We start from the raw sequence: 18,137 nt of genomic DNA, 5'->3' as shown, positions 1-18,137 counted from the left end.
CCCTTCTTTCATCAGGAAAAAAAGTATATTTGTATCTGTTTCCGTTTTGCAGCAATTAGCATTAGAATATAGCTAAGTTTCATCATTATTTACAAACCCTGTTGAAAACACTGGCAAACAGTGCTTGTTGAACGTGGACCTGGCTGATCTCTTATACTCTGCTACCATCTGCTGGCCATTTATGTAAAAACTACTATTGCTTCAAGCAGTTTCTTCAATTCAGAGGCTGCATCAAAGCCGTCTGTATGCTCTGGCATGAAAAAAAACAAAAAACAAAATAACGTATAAATATGCCTTTGGGAACATGGTAGTATTTAAAATAGAACGTATTTATACGTTTTGGGGAGCAAATGAGTTAAGTAGTTGCTCACGTCAAATAAATGACATTATTAAAAGTGAAGCCTTTTTTTTTATCAATCTACCGTTCACAATAGCACTGCGGCAGAGGTGTTTTGCAAGGCGATCAAATTGCAAAGCCTCGGGAGCCTTTCAATGTGCAAAGTCTTCAATACGCTCTTCAAGTGCTTTTGTTGACTGATGCTGAACACTATCCTTGGCTTGTTTTCTTCCACACTGAACATTATTTGCAGCTGCAGGTATATTGGCCGGGTAACTCAGCCCCAGCTCATTTTTATTATTTCCACAGCTATTTGGGGGCCGGGTGTCCGTCCTGACATCCCTCACACGGCACGGATACAAATCCATAAATAGTCCTCCGAGAAACCAAACCTTTAGGAACAAGACCCCACCGTGCAGTGGAAACACCTTTCATTAAGTCACCTTAAGACACCACTACACTGTTCACAACGCAAAGAAATTTGCAGTCAACTCTCCACAGGAGACATGCCCCCTGTGGGCAATCCATCAGTAGGTACTGAAATATTCATTCAGCCCTCTAACAAGGCTGCTTTTCCTCAAGTGTACGAGGGAGGCTTTAAGGGTAGTGATCCAAAAACAGATGGCTGCCATGTCAGACACTGATGCAAAGCGAAATAATCTAGACACATCCAGCTGTGGCAGTGAGACAGTCGACGTCTCCTTACTTGCTTATTGACATGACATCATCTGTAATTTCCTCCCAACATTTGATTTCCGATGACGGGACATGTGTTCACTGATAAAAAACAGATGGCGCGCAGAAGGACGCACATCATTTTATCAAAATGTTGATATAGCTGCACTGGCTTAAGATCTAGGGCAGAAACTCCTGAGGAGTTGCCCCCCGACTGGGACATGACTTTGGCAGAAAGTGCAATTTCACGTCATGCTTTATTAATTGGATGATTTTCTGGTTAACAATAAAGTAGAGAATGTATGTAAGGAAGGAGAGATATCATGTTACTTTACCACGTGTGCATTTTCCTCAAGGTCAAATCAAATTGAACTAACAAGACGTGCGCAATTTATGAGAAGAGTTCCAGGAACGAATCAGATTATGGTCATGAGTTCATACATTGACCAGACATCAGATGGTTTCTTTCAAAAGAGTTTGCTCCACATATTGGTCTGGAAAAAGTCCATAGAAACTAAGAGGAAAATGATCACATCCATCAGCGGCCACAATAGTATTGAAGTTAAGCAAGATGGATGCAAATGATTACATGCCTGAATTCTTGTGAATATGCAGCTGCTTTGCTAAGTTGTTTCACGAAACCTCAAGGAACTCTGCTTTTACCAACTGAAACGGTTAGTGACTAAGGTTGTGCCAAAAAAACAAAAACAATTTTGATAAGAATCGCGATTCTCATCTATTACGATTCAGAATTGTTTTAAATGTCCAAAAATCGATTTTATTTAAAATATTTTAAACTGTCTTGCCCTTGTTTTTGTGTGCCTTTACTGGGAGTGCTGTTTATGTTGTACCCGATTTGGCCACTTAGAGGCAGTGTGGTTCCGCACGTTCTGATACACTGTTAAGTTGTAGCCACATTAGAGAGTAGAAGGAAAAAGTCACGATCGAGTTATGCCAGTAAAAGTTGTTTTTTTGCAGCGTAGGAATAGCATATGCCAGTGACTGAGTAATGTTAAGATGCTTTTCTGTTTATATTCCAAATAGCCGTTCTTTTGAGTGACAAAAGTGCCGCGAGTAGCGCGCTAATTATCAGTCAGACTGGAGTAGATCATGACGATTCTTTGCACATTTATAAATAGAAGTAGAAATCTTTGTCAATCAAATCATTCGGAATCAAAAATCGATTCTGAATCTAATCATAGTCCCAAAAATCGGAATCAAATCGAATTGTGAGAGTCGCGAGACAGTCAAAGATTCCCAACCCTATTAGTTACCTCGCAAAATCTTGAAACTTTTTGTTAGTTTTATCATTAGCAGGCCAATTTACGCAGCAATGTCAACATAAAAAAACATTTCCATAAAATGGTAGCTCCACTTTTTTCCAGTCATCCACCCTACCCCAAAATACAGAATGCAATCTTCTGTCCAGTTTCAAGCAATTTACAGTATACCATCCCCATGAATCAGCAAAAAGCCTGTCAATAAAAAAAAAAAGACTATTTTTTCCCCCCACTTTATCAGTTTTTGACTGAGTGCTTTAGAGTGTTTTTCCTCATTTCAGTTGCTTTGGCCGGGTTGGTTATAGAACCACATTTGAAAGTCCTAATTAATTTTCAGAGTCTGTTAAGCATGGTGGTGCATGATGGTGGCTCGAAAAGCTCGAGAAGAAAATTGGTCAAGTGTCAAAATAACATTGAGATGACATCATGGTGACAGGATAAGCGATATAATAAAATGATAAATGGAATGATGACATCATCGTTTTCTCATTTTGGGTTGGACACTCACAGGAAATCAGCATTGCTCATTTGAGGAGTTCACAGGAAAATGGTTGTGAAATGAATTCAACACATTGTAGAAACTATAAGCCATAATAAATCGGTGTAAATCTTTCCTTTTTTTTTTTTTAGAATTACATTCCTATTCAAATAATGTGGCCAAAGACAAAAGAGTGCTGCGAGGAACTCAAACGGAATTTATGCTAGTGACAAGGCTACTGGAGTGTAAAAGAACATTTTAAAGAAGGGAGAGGAAGGTTTTATTGGCTTTTCCCCTCTCCTTTGTTTTCCTTTTAGTGGTGGAGTGGAAAGTACAAGCACACTGTGATGGTTTTACTGTTTAAGGTGAGGATTCCGCTTGGTCCCAAGCTGTTACAGTACGATGGAGCCACCATTAATAAGAACAAAATAAAAGGTCGCACAGCCAAGTATTTTTTCTTTTTCCTGACAAAGACTAATGTGCACCTTACTCTTCTCTTATTGTGTGATACAGAGCTAATATTTATGGTCGGCTAACCCATTATTATTTTTTTGTAAAAGAAAGTTACAAGAATTAGGAAAGATGAATAAAGGAAAAAGTGTTATTAGTTTTATATGTCTTAAAATGATGGGTGGAGATATTTCCAGGTTATTTTTTTAAAATGTTAGTGAATCTTGTATTTATATTTTTAAATGTATTAACTATGGTCAAACTTAAATAAGACATCAATTAAACTTTGTTGTTTGAATAATTAAATACAAAAGTCACTTTTAAAGCTATCAATTGTCAATAATTAACCAGCAGACAAGAGTCGAAATGTACACAAATATGAACTGTTGGAATATTTGTGACAAAATTGAGTGTGGAAGACCGATTAGACACGGAAGGGAGGCAGGGATTGTGTACTGGCAGCGACAGGGTGGATGCAAGAAGAATGTGAGGAATGCTGAGAAAGGGTAGCTTCCCAGGCTCACAAACAAGAGGGGGGAGGAAAGCAAGGGGGGGCACGACGAGCATAGATTGGAAAACTACAGGTTTACTACAGCTCTCAAATGCATAAAGCAGCACAACATTGTCCTTATTTATTTAAGTGACACTAAAGTCATCTTTACATGAGGAAACTTATCATACAAGTTACCAGAGCGTCTTCATTGTATTATCTCTTTTAACTCCCTGTCTGATGATCCGCAGCCAGCCGGCAGAGACGGACGGACAGACCACCCGCTGAATTCATCCAAGCCTCAACTCGGTGCCAGAAGAAGACTTGGTAAGGCCGCTGCCATCCTCAGTCAACGTGTGATTCGCCGTCGACTTTTTTTAAATGACAGCGAGGAGAGCAAACGGCGCCAGAGAAAGAAAACATGTCACAACTTTAGAACTCCTGAGCCAGAGGGCCTGGAAAACTACTGGCGCTAATGGAGATAACAACCACTGACTACTCACTCACTCTTTTTAAAACATCTACAAGCCTGCAGGTAGGCTGGTCTCGCCTGTCTGGACTGAAATTCCTTTAAGTGCTCCCAAATCCTTGTTTGGATGAGGACAAATCATCAAATTACTTCTTTCTCATTGGTTTGGTGCGTGAGCGAGAAGAGAATCAATCTTGTCACGAATCCAAGAGAACATCGCGTTTCTGCTTAAGCGATGCCAACCAGCAAGCGGAGACGTGTACTGACAAGACCGATGACGTTACACCTCGATGGCATCCCACTTACAAAATAGTGTGACTCATGCCGCGTGCATTGTGTGTGTGTGTGTATGTGTCCCTTTACAAGCATGTAGGCTTTCTGGCAACCGTGGAGAAATTGGGAGTGCAAGCAAGCCGTCGTGCACTTATAAGGCCTGGAAAGTGGCTGCTGTGCTCTTCAATTCTAGGTTAGAGGCTATTTGCAAGACAGTCCCTCAAGAAGAGGTGGCGAACAAATGACAGCATGTCCTTGTGGCCACTGAAATCGAGCAAAAGAAAAAGTGGAATGAGGGGAAAAAATAACATGTATATATTAAGAATATTGCTTGCCTTGCTCCTTTATATAAGAGGCGGGAAGAAAGGTAAATGCTTCTTTTGTGGACATTGTAGCTGGCAAACTGCCACAATGCTGCTATTAACAGTTGAAATGATTGATTTGGGTCAGGTCAGGACAGATAACGCACTTGAGTACACCGCACACTGTTAACTGTGCAGTTACGCCTCAACATGGCGTGCTTCTGATCACCAGCAACAACCTTTTCTTGTTTTTTTCTTCTTGCTGCTTCATTTAACTTATTCACTCCCAGCCATTTTCACTGAAGCAACCCCCTTCGCTCCAGACTGTTTTACTGGATTTTGATTGATTTTGCAAGGCCCACAGAATATTGTGTTCAATTGCTATTTTGTTTCCATTTTGCAGTAATTAGCATTAGAATATAGCAAAGTTTCATCATTAATCACAAACCTGTTGAAAAGACTGTTAAAAGAGCTTGTTGCAACATGGCCCTGGCTGATCTCGTATACTCTGCTGCCACCTGCTGGCCCTTTTTGTAATAACTACCATTGCTTCAACCGTTCTCTTCAGTTCAGAGGCTGCATCAAAGCCTTCTGTATGCTCTAGCATAAATAAATAAAACATTTAAGAAAACGTATAAATACGTCTTTGGGAACAAAGAATGTGATGTATTTATACGTTTTGGGGAACAAATGAGTTAAAAGGTTACACTAAAAGGCTATGGGTGGTAGCAAGGTTATTTATATATTTAACAAAAACTAACAAAATAACAACTAAAATTTAAAAAAATCAAATAAAAAAATATGAAAACAAACTGAAACTGCATTTGACGTTTTCAAAACTAACTAAATTTAACTAATTATAGCAAAAATATTTGTTTTAGTCTTTGGGTCGTTTGAAAGTGTGTCACACAGAAGTCACATCATCCAGCAGCAGCCAATAGAAAAGCACCTTCAGATGATGTCACTCCTAGGCGACAATTTTGCGTACTTGACTTTTGGCTCCAATGGCTCTGCTCGCCTGCTTTTTCATTTGACTCAGCCGAAATGCAACACTAGGTAAGAAATGTGTTACTCTTTTCATTTTACCATGTTGTAAATAGTGCACACAAGTAATATGTTGTTTTTTTAATGAAAACTAATACAGAAACTAACTAAAACAAAGCATTTTTAAATAACTACAACTTATAAAAACTAACAGAACCGCACTGAAAACTAATTAAAAAAAACTCAAAATAAAATAAAAACTAACTAACCCTGGTGGTACGTTGGATAAATAAAAAACAACACGGTACTGTACGAAATTGAAGCCACTATTAGATTTCTTGTTTACATCACTAGAATGACTTCCACCAAGACCGTACTTGACATACTAAATCGTGGGTCATGGAGACATTTTAATTCTGGGTGATCAACATTTCCACTAGCCTATTTTAAACAGGGATCCCGCAAAACTTGCTGAATAAGACTTAACAGCAGATCTGGAACTGCTTTGCCTGTGCCAAACGCCACAATGAGGATGGATGATGTCACCGCTGAGTATGCGTTTGCCCTCTCATACGCCGGTAATTTGATGGAAAACGACATCAGCGCCAGCGTCTGGTGTGGCGTGCAAATTAAACAACACAACACGGAGCGGGAGTGTGTCAGGGGTAAAACTTCACAACCTTGTCCTGTCTCGGACGAAATTCTCTGGGTCGATTTTGAAGCCTCCATTTCATGGCTGTATTTTTTGTACAAGGTGAGACGGCTTTTACAAGCAGTGCAAAATAAATTCATGTAGTTGCACTTTTATCCAGATGTACACCAAATTCTTCCTCAACCCATGCTTCTAGCACCAAAACAAAATCAAGTTCTCTAAACTCTCAACATGTTAATACCAAGAAAAGTGTCTTACCCTGGACACAGTGAGGGGCATGCTGAAGTCTTTGCCACCCTGCAGCCGGAAGCCCCACGGCGCTGGGCCGCTGAGGGTTACGGAGTACACGTTCATAGCCTTTGGGGAAGACAAAGAAGAAAACAATATGAATTCCTTGGACAGGCCTACAAGTCGACACATTTCTTTGGTTGTGTACGTTTTATTTTGAACTAAGAATGGGCACTCAATTTCCTTGATCGATAATCAGCAAATATAAGTTGTTAGCTTAATTAGGAACATAGAAACTGGACTCAACAGCACCTCTGCTGGTTGGAGCCAAGTAGTGCCCTCCAATTTGCTTCAAATGGTTCAAGTTGTGACCATTCATTTCTAGTGACGTAACGAAAACGGCGATATCGCCAAATTAAATTTGCCACGATATCGTCGTCATCATGTTACGATATTAAAAGCAGCACACACAAAAAAACTTTAATATTCGCCCGCTTCAGCCGAACACAGCATTTGTGCCGCTGATCCAATAGGAACAAACACTGAGTGCTGTTTACAGAGTAATTCCAGATGTCAGAGAGCGGCGAACCTATTTTCAGTGATTTTGTAGAAAACGCCGAGGTTGCGATACGCATTATCAGGAGCTTTTTTTTGCAACGTCGCCAACCTCCCCACAATATCGTGATATTTATCAGATCGTGGTGTTTGGATATCGTTACATTCACAGTCATTTTACAAAAACTGACAAAATTATTGAGAATTAATGATTATGGCTATCCCTGTTTCTAATGGAGGCTACACTCTAAAAACAGTTGGGTCAAAAGTAACCCAATTATGGATCAAAAATGGACTGATCCACTTTATGGGTCAATTTGACCCAACTTTCTGGGTTGTTTTATACAAAATGACCCAAGTAAAGGATCTGACCAATATTTATGAGTTGTTTTACGCTGAAAGACCCATTTCTTGACTCAAAGTGAGGTCAAATCGACCCAAGTAGAGGATCGGTTTATTTTTTACCAATAAGTCGTGTTATTTTTGACCCAACTGTTTTTATATATGTTCTTGACAGAAATGCTTAATGCATCATATGGCAGAATTTGCCAACGTGAAATCAGTTGTTTAAGTAGCCTACGCAACACAATATTGCAACGGGCACTCGCACAGACAGATTATTAGCTGGCTATCCCTTTTACCAGGACCTAAGGTCGCAGACACGCCATCATCGTAAAAGAAACAGCGGTGACATTCAACAATAAGCTCCAATTTCAATATAACGTGGAGTGCAGTCAACACATTTCATTGAAAGATAACCCGTGTAATAATCCATGTAATCATGAAACACTGGCCCGCTTGCAAAATGAAAACTCCTTTTGACATTTTGGAACGGTTCACATAATCCGTCTCGCTGTTATTAGACAAGGACAGCTGTGTTAAAACCAGTCCCTGACATTGGCTGACATGCTACTAAATAACTAACGCAATTTTGAGAGCGCAACGCGAGACGCGGGGCTCCGTCACTCGCCGCGGGGCTTACAGCGGTGCAATTTAACCTAACCTCTGTACCTGCTCTTCGGCGCGTGACCTCAACCGTACAGCACTACCGGACCTACCTTGTCCTCAAGGGCCGGCCCGTAGCCCAAACCTGGGAGAAAGCTAGAGAATGGCAAATGCTCAGGCAAGCAAGCGGAGCCTCACTCTTGCTGGCAAAGCCTACCCCCTAAACTTTGTAGCTGCAACTCACTCCTCAGAGGCTATATAAGGAATGTAAAACTACACCAAACTATTTCAGCCCAACACCCACATGAGTCACAGGGAGGAAGGAGGGGAGGCGGGTGGAGAGGACGACGTCAACTGACACTATATTCTAACAAATGACTGATAAGTTCAACTAAGTGTTGTTTTTTTTCTGGAAGTGTCTGTGTGCTCGTGGAGCAGCCAAAGGCCCGCAAGTGAAAAGAGAGCAAGGGAACATAACATTCCTTCTGGACGACATAAGGCACAATGCAACCAAACCGGCAATTATGACATGACATCGAGCCTTTAAAGCAACAGATGGACTCACTCGGAGAGGAATCATAAACTCAATGCGAAGGGGAATTATGAATATTTAACAGAACACTCTTTGCTTAGGGCTGTAGTTAACAACCGTAAAAATTAGGTACACCGTGAGAGAGATTTTGCTTTGTTATTGGCTAACTCTAATACCGTCATTCCTCAAATTGTGGCCGGGGCTCTAATAAATGCCATTGTCCACTTGAAGAAATAAGCGTACCTACTGTTTCCCCCTTGAGAAAAAAACAACAGGTGGTTCCTCTAGGTGGATGTAGTTATCTTTACTATGTCTCATACAACACACGCACACTGCTAGCAAAACAGACAGGACATTTGTAAAGCTAACATTTAAGCGCAGAGCATTCGGAAGCAAAAGATGCTAAGTATTCATCCATTTTCTATACTGCTTCCATATTTAGCATTTTAAAATCAAATTGTACAAAAAAATATAAACTTTGAGTTTAGGGATGCTGTCGCTGAAGTTTTGCAAACATATAATCCGATTTTCTCGTCAACCCTCACTTTGTGACGGGCAGTTGCCAGCTGACAGTCACTTGCCAACATTTTAAGGCTTTGGCTACCAAAATAATCTCTTATTACATAATACCTTAATATAATGTCACAAATTACTCTTATACAAGTGGCCGCAACTTGCCTCAATATAAAGTACTTTCAGTCTTTTCTAAAACCCCGTCTTTAATCTTGGAAATATAACATTTCGTCATGAAAATATGAGTTCTCTTAAAAAAAGGTATAACTTTATTCGAACTCTAATATGACTTTATATTCGAAAATATACATATTTTTATTTTGAAATACGCAACTTTTTTTATCTGTACAATATAAGGATCTTTATTCTGAAAATTTTGCTTTTTTTCTTATACGATTTTATTCTTGTATTTTTTTTCTCGTTATAATTTTACTCTTGTAAATACATGATTTATCTCGAAAATGGGGGGCGGGGTCACGTTTTCTAAAAAAAACTACAACTTTGTTACCAAAAAAATATCAACTTTAACCTTAACAAAATACTTTTTTTCTTAAAATACACAACTTTATCTGTAATGGTTTCTGTTTCAGTGATTGGAAACTATCATAACCCCAGCCATTAAATAAGGCATTTACTAATCTCCACCACATTAAGTTGGACTTTTACTACGAAGGCAATTACGACATATTCAGGTTTACTACGTTCCCTTCGAGTGGATATTCACCAAAGATTACAAGCCATTTGAGATACTAGTATGAAATTTAGATAAAGTGAAACAGCTCTCTACCAAACGCTTGAAACAAAGTTTTAGTAGGTGGTCTTCCGTCGAAGTTACTCGCTGTACAAAAAGTCGCCGCGCAAGAGAACCGAAACCAAAACTACTACCAAAATCGGTTAAAAGATGCACAGCAGAGAAGAAAAAAAGAATCATTTTGTTTGCTTTTACCTTCTTACCTCGAATTCCTCTGCACGACCGGATAGCGCCGTGAAAAGCTGCCAGTGTCAGACTTCCTCTAGGCGGCTGCGAGGAAGCCGCCGCGGAGGTCTCATTGGCTGCCGAGTGCGGAGACGTCCTTACAGTACGCCCAGACGTCAGAGGTCACATGGCACGCTGCCCAGTGTCGCTCTCCGGGTGGCACACCAGGAAGAGGCCGGTCAAGTCCACTTTTCGTGGCCCGTGATTAAAATCCACATCACGAAGATCATGAGTTATTATATGTCAGTGTCACTAAAGAGTCACACGGGTACTACTTTTTTTGGCTATAGTATAGCAAACTATGCATTACGTCAGCGGAGTGATATTGAGTTGTACCACTACACCTGCCCCCCTGCTACACGTTAAAAGTACAGAAAACGACTAACAGTATTTGTGTCTGACTGTCATATTTATATAGGTTATTAATAAACCTAACGCACACCTTGATAAATGGGAATTTGTAGAGGAAACTCGAACGTGTAGCGACCAACTTATGTCGATTTGCGTGGGTCTTACAACAAGCATAGGTGGCTAAGAACATGCCTAACTATAATTGAAACTGTGCCAATAAATTGACCAACAGAGGGTGCTGTGACTTCACAAACACGGTTCAACCTAACCTTTTTAACATAAACATTTGCAAAATGTATAGAATGTATTGCATGTCGATATTCATCTCTTTACTAAATCATTGTTGACGATAATTACGTTGCGGAGTGATTAAAATGATGCAAGTACGTGTTTGTAATAACAGAAAGGTGATTTGATATTTTTTTTCCCCCTCAGAAGTGTGTATCAAACTTGTAGTATTTCGCATATAAAGTACCCAAGAAGAACACAAAGTAGCTGAACGGTTCAAAGATTTCAAAAAGGGCTGGTGACCCCTGCTGTATCGTTGAAGCAACTAAACGTCAAGTACATCCTGCTGAAAAATGTCGAGTGCAACACAACATGGTGGCCAGGAGATGGCGTTAAATCTAAAGGAGCTACTAGCCTGTGACTTGATGACTAGCTGGTTCCATCATCGATATTGAATCAAGTGGCGAAATCATGAATCATCATCATCATCACTGAGGGCTTGTAGTCGCGTATTGGTTTATCAATTATCAAAGCCGATTTGACGTTGTTTGCTGCCTTCAGCACTATCTCCGCTATTGCAAGTTACATATTTATCATTCATCGGTTCGGTTGCCGGCGATTAAACAAGGCTTTACACGTTTAGCCTAGTTCAACTTCCAAGTCAATACTTTAGTGAAAGATGGCTGACAACGGAGCACACCCGACAGAAGAGGACCCGGCCGCAGCGTTCTTAGCCCAGCAGGAGAGTGAGATCGCCGGTATAGAGAACGACGACGAAGGCTTTGGGGTGCTGGACGAGGCGGAAAGCCAAGAGCCTCCGGTGGTGCTACAGACGAGTAACTATGGCAAGTTTCCGATAGCAGCTACGAGCTAACTAAAGCTAACGTAGCCGCGCTGGCTGACACAGCTAAAATCAAAGCTCTGGTTTGATAGATAATTAAACTGCTAACCTACTTGGCAAACAATAGTACCAGTCGTGTTTACTACTAGTGTAACTTTGACACATAACTGGTGATAGTGTGGCTATTTATAATGCTTTAGCTGGTTAGCTTAATAGCATCAATGCTAGTTTACGAGCGCCGTAAAACAGCGATACCGTACACAAACAAGTCACGTACACTTTTGTTTCGTTATACTTTTTTTCTATCATGCACCATCTAAAGAATTTCAGTCATATGTCTCAGAGTGATGTCTTTACGTTGACTTGACAACCCGGAAGTATTGTCCCTTCAACAGGCCAAACAGGTGCTGCAGCATTTTTGCATGACTTCTCACTATAAAGACACAGACCGGGCCAGTGCAGCAACCAAGTGACATTAAAAGTGTATGTTAGTACTGTATTAATTTCTGCTTGTATTTATGGTCATGATGTTAGATCCTTTTGGAGAGGAGCCCGCCACAGTGAATGGGGATCTGTTTCAGGTGAGTCAAAGCAAGAAGATAAAGGAAGTGAAAAGAGCAAAATGTTTTCCTGTGGCTGCTATCATAACAGACACATTTGTCTGTCCTCCAACAGGAGTCCAACGGTCCCACGGACAACTATGCAGCCATCGCGCAGGTGGACGTTCAAAGGCAAGAGCCGGAAAGTCTCCGCAAGTGGAGGGAGGAACAGAAAGTGCGCCTCGAGGCTTTAGGTGAGTCAACAAGTGGCGCTTCTGCTGCTTAATGATCATTCTTCAGACATTATCTAACAAATCATTATTATTTTTTGTCTTTGTTGTGATGCGACCGAACAAGACTCGGCATCCAAGGCGGCAGAGGTGGAATGGAGAGAGAAGGCCAAGAAGGAGCTGGAAGATTGGCACGTGCACCAGAGCGATCAGATGGAGAAGAACAAGGCCAACAACAGGTTAGTAGTCTTACATGTCCACCTTTTGGCATGCAAACGTATAATTGTAAAATGTCTTTCAGAAGGTTTTAATGCTGTATTGCAGTATTTGTTAGGGGTGGGAATCTTTGAATGTCTCACGATTCAATTCCGATATTTGGGTGTGCGATTCGATACAGAATCGATTTTCGATTAAGAATGTTTTTGTTTTGTTTTTCAAAATGATTTGATTGACAATGATTTTTGCTTCAATTTATAGATGTGCAAGGAATCAAAATGATCTACTCCAGTCTGACTCGCTAATTAGCATTAGAATTATTGCTAATTAGCAATTTATAGATGTGCAAGGAATCAAAATGATTTACTCCAGTCTGACTCGCTAATTAGCATTAGCGAGCTACGCTGTAAAAAACAACTTTTATTGGAATAACTTGATCGGGACTTTTTCCTTCTACTCTCTTAATGTGGCTACAACTTAACAGTGTATTAGAGCACATGGAACCACACTGCCCCTAAGTGGCCAAATCGGGTACAACATGAACAGCTTTCCCAATAAAGGCACACACAAACAAAGTATAAAATAATTTAAATAAAATCGATTTCTGAATCATACTAAATGAGAATCGCGATTCTTATAATAATTGATTTTTTTTTGGCCACACCCCTAGTATTTATGTAAAATGAAATTAGACTTAATGAGAATGAAGAAAACATCAAATGTACAGGAGCATTTATGGAAACTTACGAGAACAGGCGACCGCTGGCTCTTGAAAATGAGAGCCGTGATTGGTTGTTACCCCGAGTAACTCTGATGTCATTTTCAGACGACAAGAAGTAACAAAATGGCCACCCCTAAAATGGATAAAAATGTTTGGATTGTGCTGCTTAACTCATATTACACAATATTATCAGAATAGCGTGTTTAGGCTAGTTATTTTTAATAGTGCTACATACAGTATGTTCAGTAAGTTAGGACGGGTCATACAATAATCAAAAGTCCTTCTGTTGAAAGGTTAGTAACAACATAGTTGCTTGTTTTGTCATCACTGGTGTATTTTGTTCTAATGTGGTGTTGCTTGGTCTACGTCCCCCCCCCCCCCCCCCATCACACACACACACACACACACTTGTCTTATTGAAGCTAACCTGTCCCTCTTTGACATTCTCCTACAGACTCTACCCAAGTCTGACACGGTATCGCTTGTGTGTCCACCCCCCCCCCCCCCCCCAACACTAATTCATCCTCATTTGCTTGACCATCCCTCTCTCTCTTTTTTTTGGTAGTAGTAGAGTCTAATGTGTTTACCTGTTGTGTGACACTGATACTGTTCTCCCTGTCTCCTTCTCTTTCCTGCTCACTTGGGCTTGCCTGGCTACTAAGGATTGCTGACAAGGCTTTCTACAAACAGCCCAACTCTGAACTAATAGGCTTTGTGTAGGTTTTAGAACTCTTGTGCTTTTTAATGATTTGGATGCCTCCTCACCCACTGACACCTTTTAGTCCGTCTCACCAGACACTAAAAATGAGAATATGGGAAATGCAGGTGCAATTAGTTTTGGGTTCAGCATAGAACATTAGGAAGAAATAAAGTGGAACTGCCATTAGATTTTTTTTTTAAACAAATACATTGGCCAAGCTCGTTTGTAGATGAAGGGGGGAAAAAAATCATTTGAATATTTTGAAAAAGTTAAGATTTTTGAATTATTTGTACTGTAAGTTTATAATTAAACAGTTGTTGAATTACATTTACAAAATTGTTAACTCATTCACTGCCATTGACGGTTATAGAAATCAAATATTCATTTGAACTATTTCTAGTAATTTAACATTTTTTTCCACTTTTGGTAACAAGAGTATGAAAGACTAGAATTGTTTTTTGTTTTTTTTACATTTAGAACAGATATAAAATGTATGATTAATCGTGAGTTAACAATAAAAGTCATGCGATTAATTCCAATTAAAAAGATCCATCCATCCATCCATTTTCTTGACCGCTTTTCCTCACAAGGGTCGCGGGGGTGCTGGAGCCTATCCCAGCTGGCTTCGGGCAGTAGGCAGGGTACACCCTGAACTGGTTGCCAGCCAATCACAGGGAACACAGAGACAAACAACCATACTCACAATCACACCTATGGACAATTTGGAGTGTTCAATTAACCTGCCATGCATGTCTTTGGAATGTGGGAGGAAACCGGAGTACCCGGTGAAAACCCACGCAAGCACGGGGAGAACATGCAAACTCCACCCAGGAAGGCCGAAGCCCGGACTCGATCTCACGTCCTCAGCACTGGGAGGCGGACGTGCTAACCAGTCAGCCACCGTGCTGCCAATTAAAAAGATTTAAAATAAAAAAAGATTATTAAAAATTCTAATCGTAATTAATTGCATGACTAGTTAACTCATGATTAATCACAAATTTTATGTCTGTTCTAAATGTACAATAAAAAAATCTAGGTTTTCATACTCGTTAACAAGTGGGAACAAAATGTTAAACTAATAGAAATAGTTCAAATGAATTTTTGACGTCTATAGCCGTCAATGGCAGTGAATGAGTTAATGTTGAAACGTTTTATTATTTGCTGTAAAAGAATTAACCAATTATTGATAAGATTAACCCTTCATACCAGCATTTTTTCTTTTGCTGATTTTGACTTTTTTTTCCTTCTTTTTTTTTTTTACCCCACATAAGAACATGGAACAGAATCCATGTTCTTATCTTATGTTTTTGTTTAAAAAAATTAATAAATAAAAAAATTGTAAAAAAAAAAAAAAAGGGATAATATGGCTGTAGCGTGTTGTGAACTTACCAAGCTTATATGTAACATTTTTAGCATGAACATCATGCAAATCAACTTGCGATTGTGATTGGTCAGCTAGGATCCAATCGTGAGCCAAAAGTGTTGACATCATCCAAATTAAGCGTTATTGTTTTAGATGCAAATATGTCATGTCCACTGCAATCCTACATGGGTCCGAAAGGGGTTAAGTAATAAGTAATCGATTATCAAATGAATGGACATTTTGAAGAAGTAATCAAATGTTCAATCATAATTGCTATATTGAGGGGGTGGGGTTTAACGCTGGCTGTCCCGCCCCCGCAGAGCGTCAGAGGAGTCCTTCCTGGCCGAGAGCGACGGCGACTGCCCCGCGTCGGCGTGGGAGCGCGTGGCCCACCTGTGCGACTTCAACCCCAAGACCAACAAGCAGGCCAAGGACGTGTCCCGGATGCGCTCGGTGCTCATCTCGCTCAAGCAGACCCCGCTCGTCCGCTAGGGGGCGCTCAAATCGCTCGCTCGCACTAACTTTGCCTTTTCACTTGTCACCACAAAAAAAAAAAAAAAAAAGTTTGGAATCCCCTTTTTCCAAAAAAAAGGTCTCACTATACAGTATATAACCTTCCTACTTTTCTTGATGCCTACACTTTTGAATTCCCGCAATTGTGGGAACATGAACTCTTATTATTATTCGATTTGTTTTATCATTACCGAAGAAAATATTGTTACAGTAAGTTAACCGTTTCTTACCCTTTTAAATTATTTTGGTCAATTTGAATGCATGCCTCTGCCAAGATTTTGAGTGCACTTTTTTTTTTTTTTTAAATAAACTTTAGCTTATTGAATAGTCAGATACTTGCAGATTGTAACCACATATGCCTCTCAGTAATGTAGAACCACCAACTTTGGAATGTTGTAAGCCAATACGGTTTAAATGTCTTCTCCGTGAAAAGCTGAAGACGACTTCATTTGGGCACTTAAAAAAAAAAAAAGCAGAAGAAAAATAATTCCCTACTAAGTTGCTTTTCTCATTTCATCCACGTTTTATAAGATGCAATCCATGTCAACTTTTGCATTCTTTCACATGTTGCCTATTTGGATATTATGAAAACTGAGGAAAGTGAATGTTAAAGGGATTGGTCAATAAAATAAAAATAAAAAAAGCGTAATAACTTGTACTAGTTTCTTTTATATTCTCTATATATCTGTTTAGCCCGCATAATTGCATATAAAAAATGTGAATGTTATTAACTAGTTTTAAAAGCTGATTAATCACATGACTTCACGAGTTAACTCAAGATTAATCACAAATTTTATATCTGTTCTAAATGTAAAATTAAAAAAAATTCCCTAGGTTTTCATCAAATTAATTTTGGACGTCTATAGCCGTCAATGGCAGTGAATGAGTTAAGTTTGTTAAAATCATTCTTTAAAAGTGCTCATTTTTATTTCTTAGTTTTCGTTAACGACAAAAACATTGTTGCCTACATGGCATTTGTATTTCAAAATGCACTTACATGTTGGATCATTTTAATAACTCGGTATAATTACATCAAAACATGAGTACACAACATATCCTGTGTAAGCCACATCTGAAAAGACAAAAGTCTCTTTCCGACTCTTTGTTATCTGGATAATGTCATATATAGGCAAAACACTCCATTATTATTCCATGTGAATGGAAGATTGTACGGCTGCAGTGCCGCCTCTTCCTCACTATTTGGATTTGAGTCCAGAGGCAATGACTCCGACAACAAGGGCGGTGACGGTGAAGCCTTGGGCGAAGATGCGGCCCCGCATCAACATCTGCGACTGCCTGGATTTTCCCTGGAGGAACGATCGGAGGCCAAACATCAGTACTCCTGCCGTCGCCAAACAACCTGGACAACACACAGGAAAGTAGCATCAGCTCCGTGCAAAATTACTTCATTTGCTACCAGTGAAGAGGATTATAATGACAACAGCAGTTAACAAATACGAGTTAAGTAATTGCTCGCAGGTCGAAAAGGAAAACTAAAGAGTATTTTCACTCAGTTAATCGGCCGATTAATCGGTTATCGTATTTATTTTTATTGACATGCGCCTGAACGTCATGTCAAGTACGCAGCGCAGTTGTAGATCAAAAATATAAAACAAACAAATGAAAAAAAAACAGTATGTTCCGCGTAAACTGAGACAAAATGTACGATGCCAATCTGACCCCCAGTGGCTATAATGAGCAACAGAGAAGCAATTTAAATAAACGATGTTTTCAATTTAAAAGCAATCCGAGTAGTTGTATGGACTTCCCCGCAGAAGCGAGGATTGACACTGATAATTTCATCGTTCAACTTGACGCTGTGTAGGATACTAAATGAAATAAAAAATAATAACAATTCTTTCTATCGTACAGGGGAGTCTGGCTTGTGTAACTCACCTATCGGGATGATCGGGTTGTCCTTCATTTTCCGCATGGTCCTTTCATTAGGTGCCTCATTGTGGTACATCGGTAAAGGACTGAAGCCCTCGATGACCGGAGGCCGAGATAAATCAAACGGAACGGTTGCCCTTACCGAGGCTGCTGTTGTCGACGCTTGGTCGGCTACAGCTGGGCTTGCGGACGCCGCCATGCTTGCTTACTTTGGGGAGCGGAAGCTCTCAAGTTAAACGCACTTCCGCTCCGACTTCCGCATTGCGCTTCACAATAAAATACCTTAATGCCTAGGTTAGCGACAAGTACTTGATGACTGTGTGATACTAGTACGAATGGAGACAAAATTGTACCAGTTCAACTTCTAACGCTCTACTAGTTGTCCTACGACAAAAAAAAAGACCTT

At 39.9% G+C, this 18,137-nt stretch overlaps 3 protein-coding genes across 6 annotated transcripts in view; 1 reads left to right on the top strand and 2 right to left on the bottom strand.

Moving 5' to 3' along the window:
• LOC144059127 (PDZ and LIM domain protein 7-like) overlaps positions 1-10,383 on the bottom strand; it is a 34,240-nt gene extending 23,857 nt beyond the window's left edge. Inside the window, exons 1-2 of one of the 3 annotated variants that reach the window (XM_077578022.1) lie at positions 10,118-10,383; positions 6,649-6,747 (exon numbers count right to left, since the gene is read on the bottom strand). In XM_077578022.1, coding sequence (XP_077434148.1) covers positions 6,649-6,744 — 96 coding nt within the window. In that variant the 5' untranslated portion in view covers positions 6,745-6,747; positions 10,118-10,383. Of the gene's footprint in view, positions 1-6,648; positions 6,748-8,231; positions 8,399-10,109 lie in introns of those variants that run through there. The other 2 variants (XM_077578020.1, XM_077578021.1) reach the window with 2 other exon arrangements.
• Positions 10,384-11,119: 736 nt separating this feature from the next.
• On the top strand, positions 11,120-16,504 carry cltb (clathrin, light chain B). Of its 2 annotated transcripts, XM_077578023.1 has the most exons (6): positions 11,120-11,563; positions 12,094-12,140; positions 12,235-12,352; positions 12,456-12,567; positions 13,928-13,981; positions 15,649-16,504. In XM_077578023.1, exons 1-6 carry the CDS (start codon positions 11,398-11,400, stop codon positions 15,818-15,820), a joined length of 669 nt encoding a protein of 222 aa, XP_077434149.1. In that variant the 5' UTR covers positions 11,120-11,397; the 3' UTR covers positions 15,821-16,504. The 2 variants fall into 2 exon arrangements, with proteins under 2 accessions (XP_077434149.1, XP_077434150.1); XM_077578024.1 differs by lacking the exon at positions 13,928-13,981 and having other exon boundaries at positions 11,126-11,563.
• Positions 16,505-16,834: 330 nt separating this feature from the next.
• Positions 16,835-17,978, bottom strand: higd2a (HIG1 hypoxia inducible domain family, member 2A). The gene is made up of 2 exons (XM_077578025.1): positions 17,738-17,978; positions 16,835-17,201 (listed from the first exon to the last, which is right to left on the bottom strand). Exons 1-2 carry the CDS (start codon positions 17,928-17,930, stop codon positions 17,038-17,040), a joined length of 357 nt encoding a protein of 118 aa, XP_077434151.1. The 5' UTR covers positions 17,931-17,978; the 3' UTR covers positions 16,835-17,037.
• Between the last annotated feature and the right edge of the window lie 159 nt (positions 17,979-18,137).

Source organism: Vanacampus margaritifer, chromosome 10, assembly GCF_051991255.1.
Source record: "Vanacampus margaritifer isolate UIUO_Vmar chromosome 10, RoL_Vmar_1.0, whole genome shotgun sequence".
Taxonomy (NCBI): Eukaryota; Metazoa; Chordata; class Actinopteri; order Syngnathiformes; family Syngnathidae; genus Vanacampus; species Vanacampus margaritifer.
This window is presented reverse-complemented; position numbering and strand designations above follow the sequence as displayed.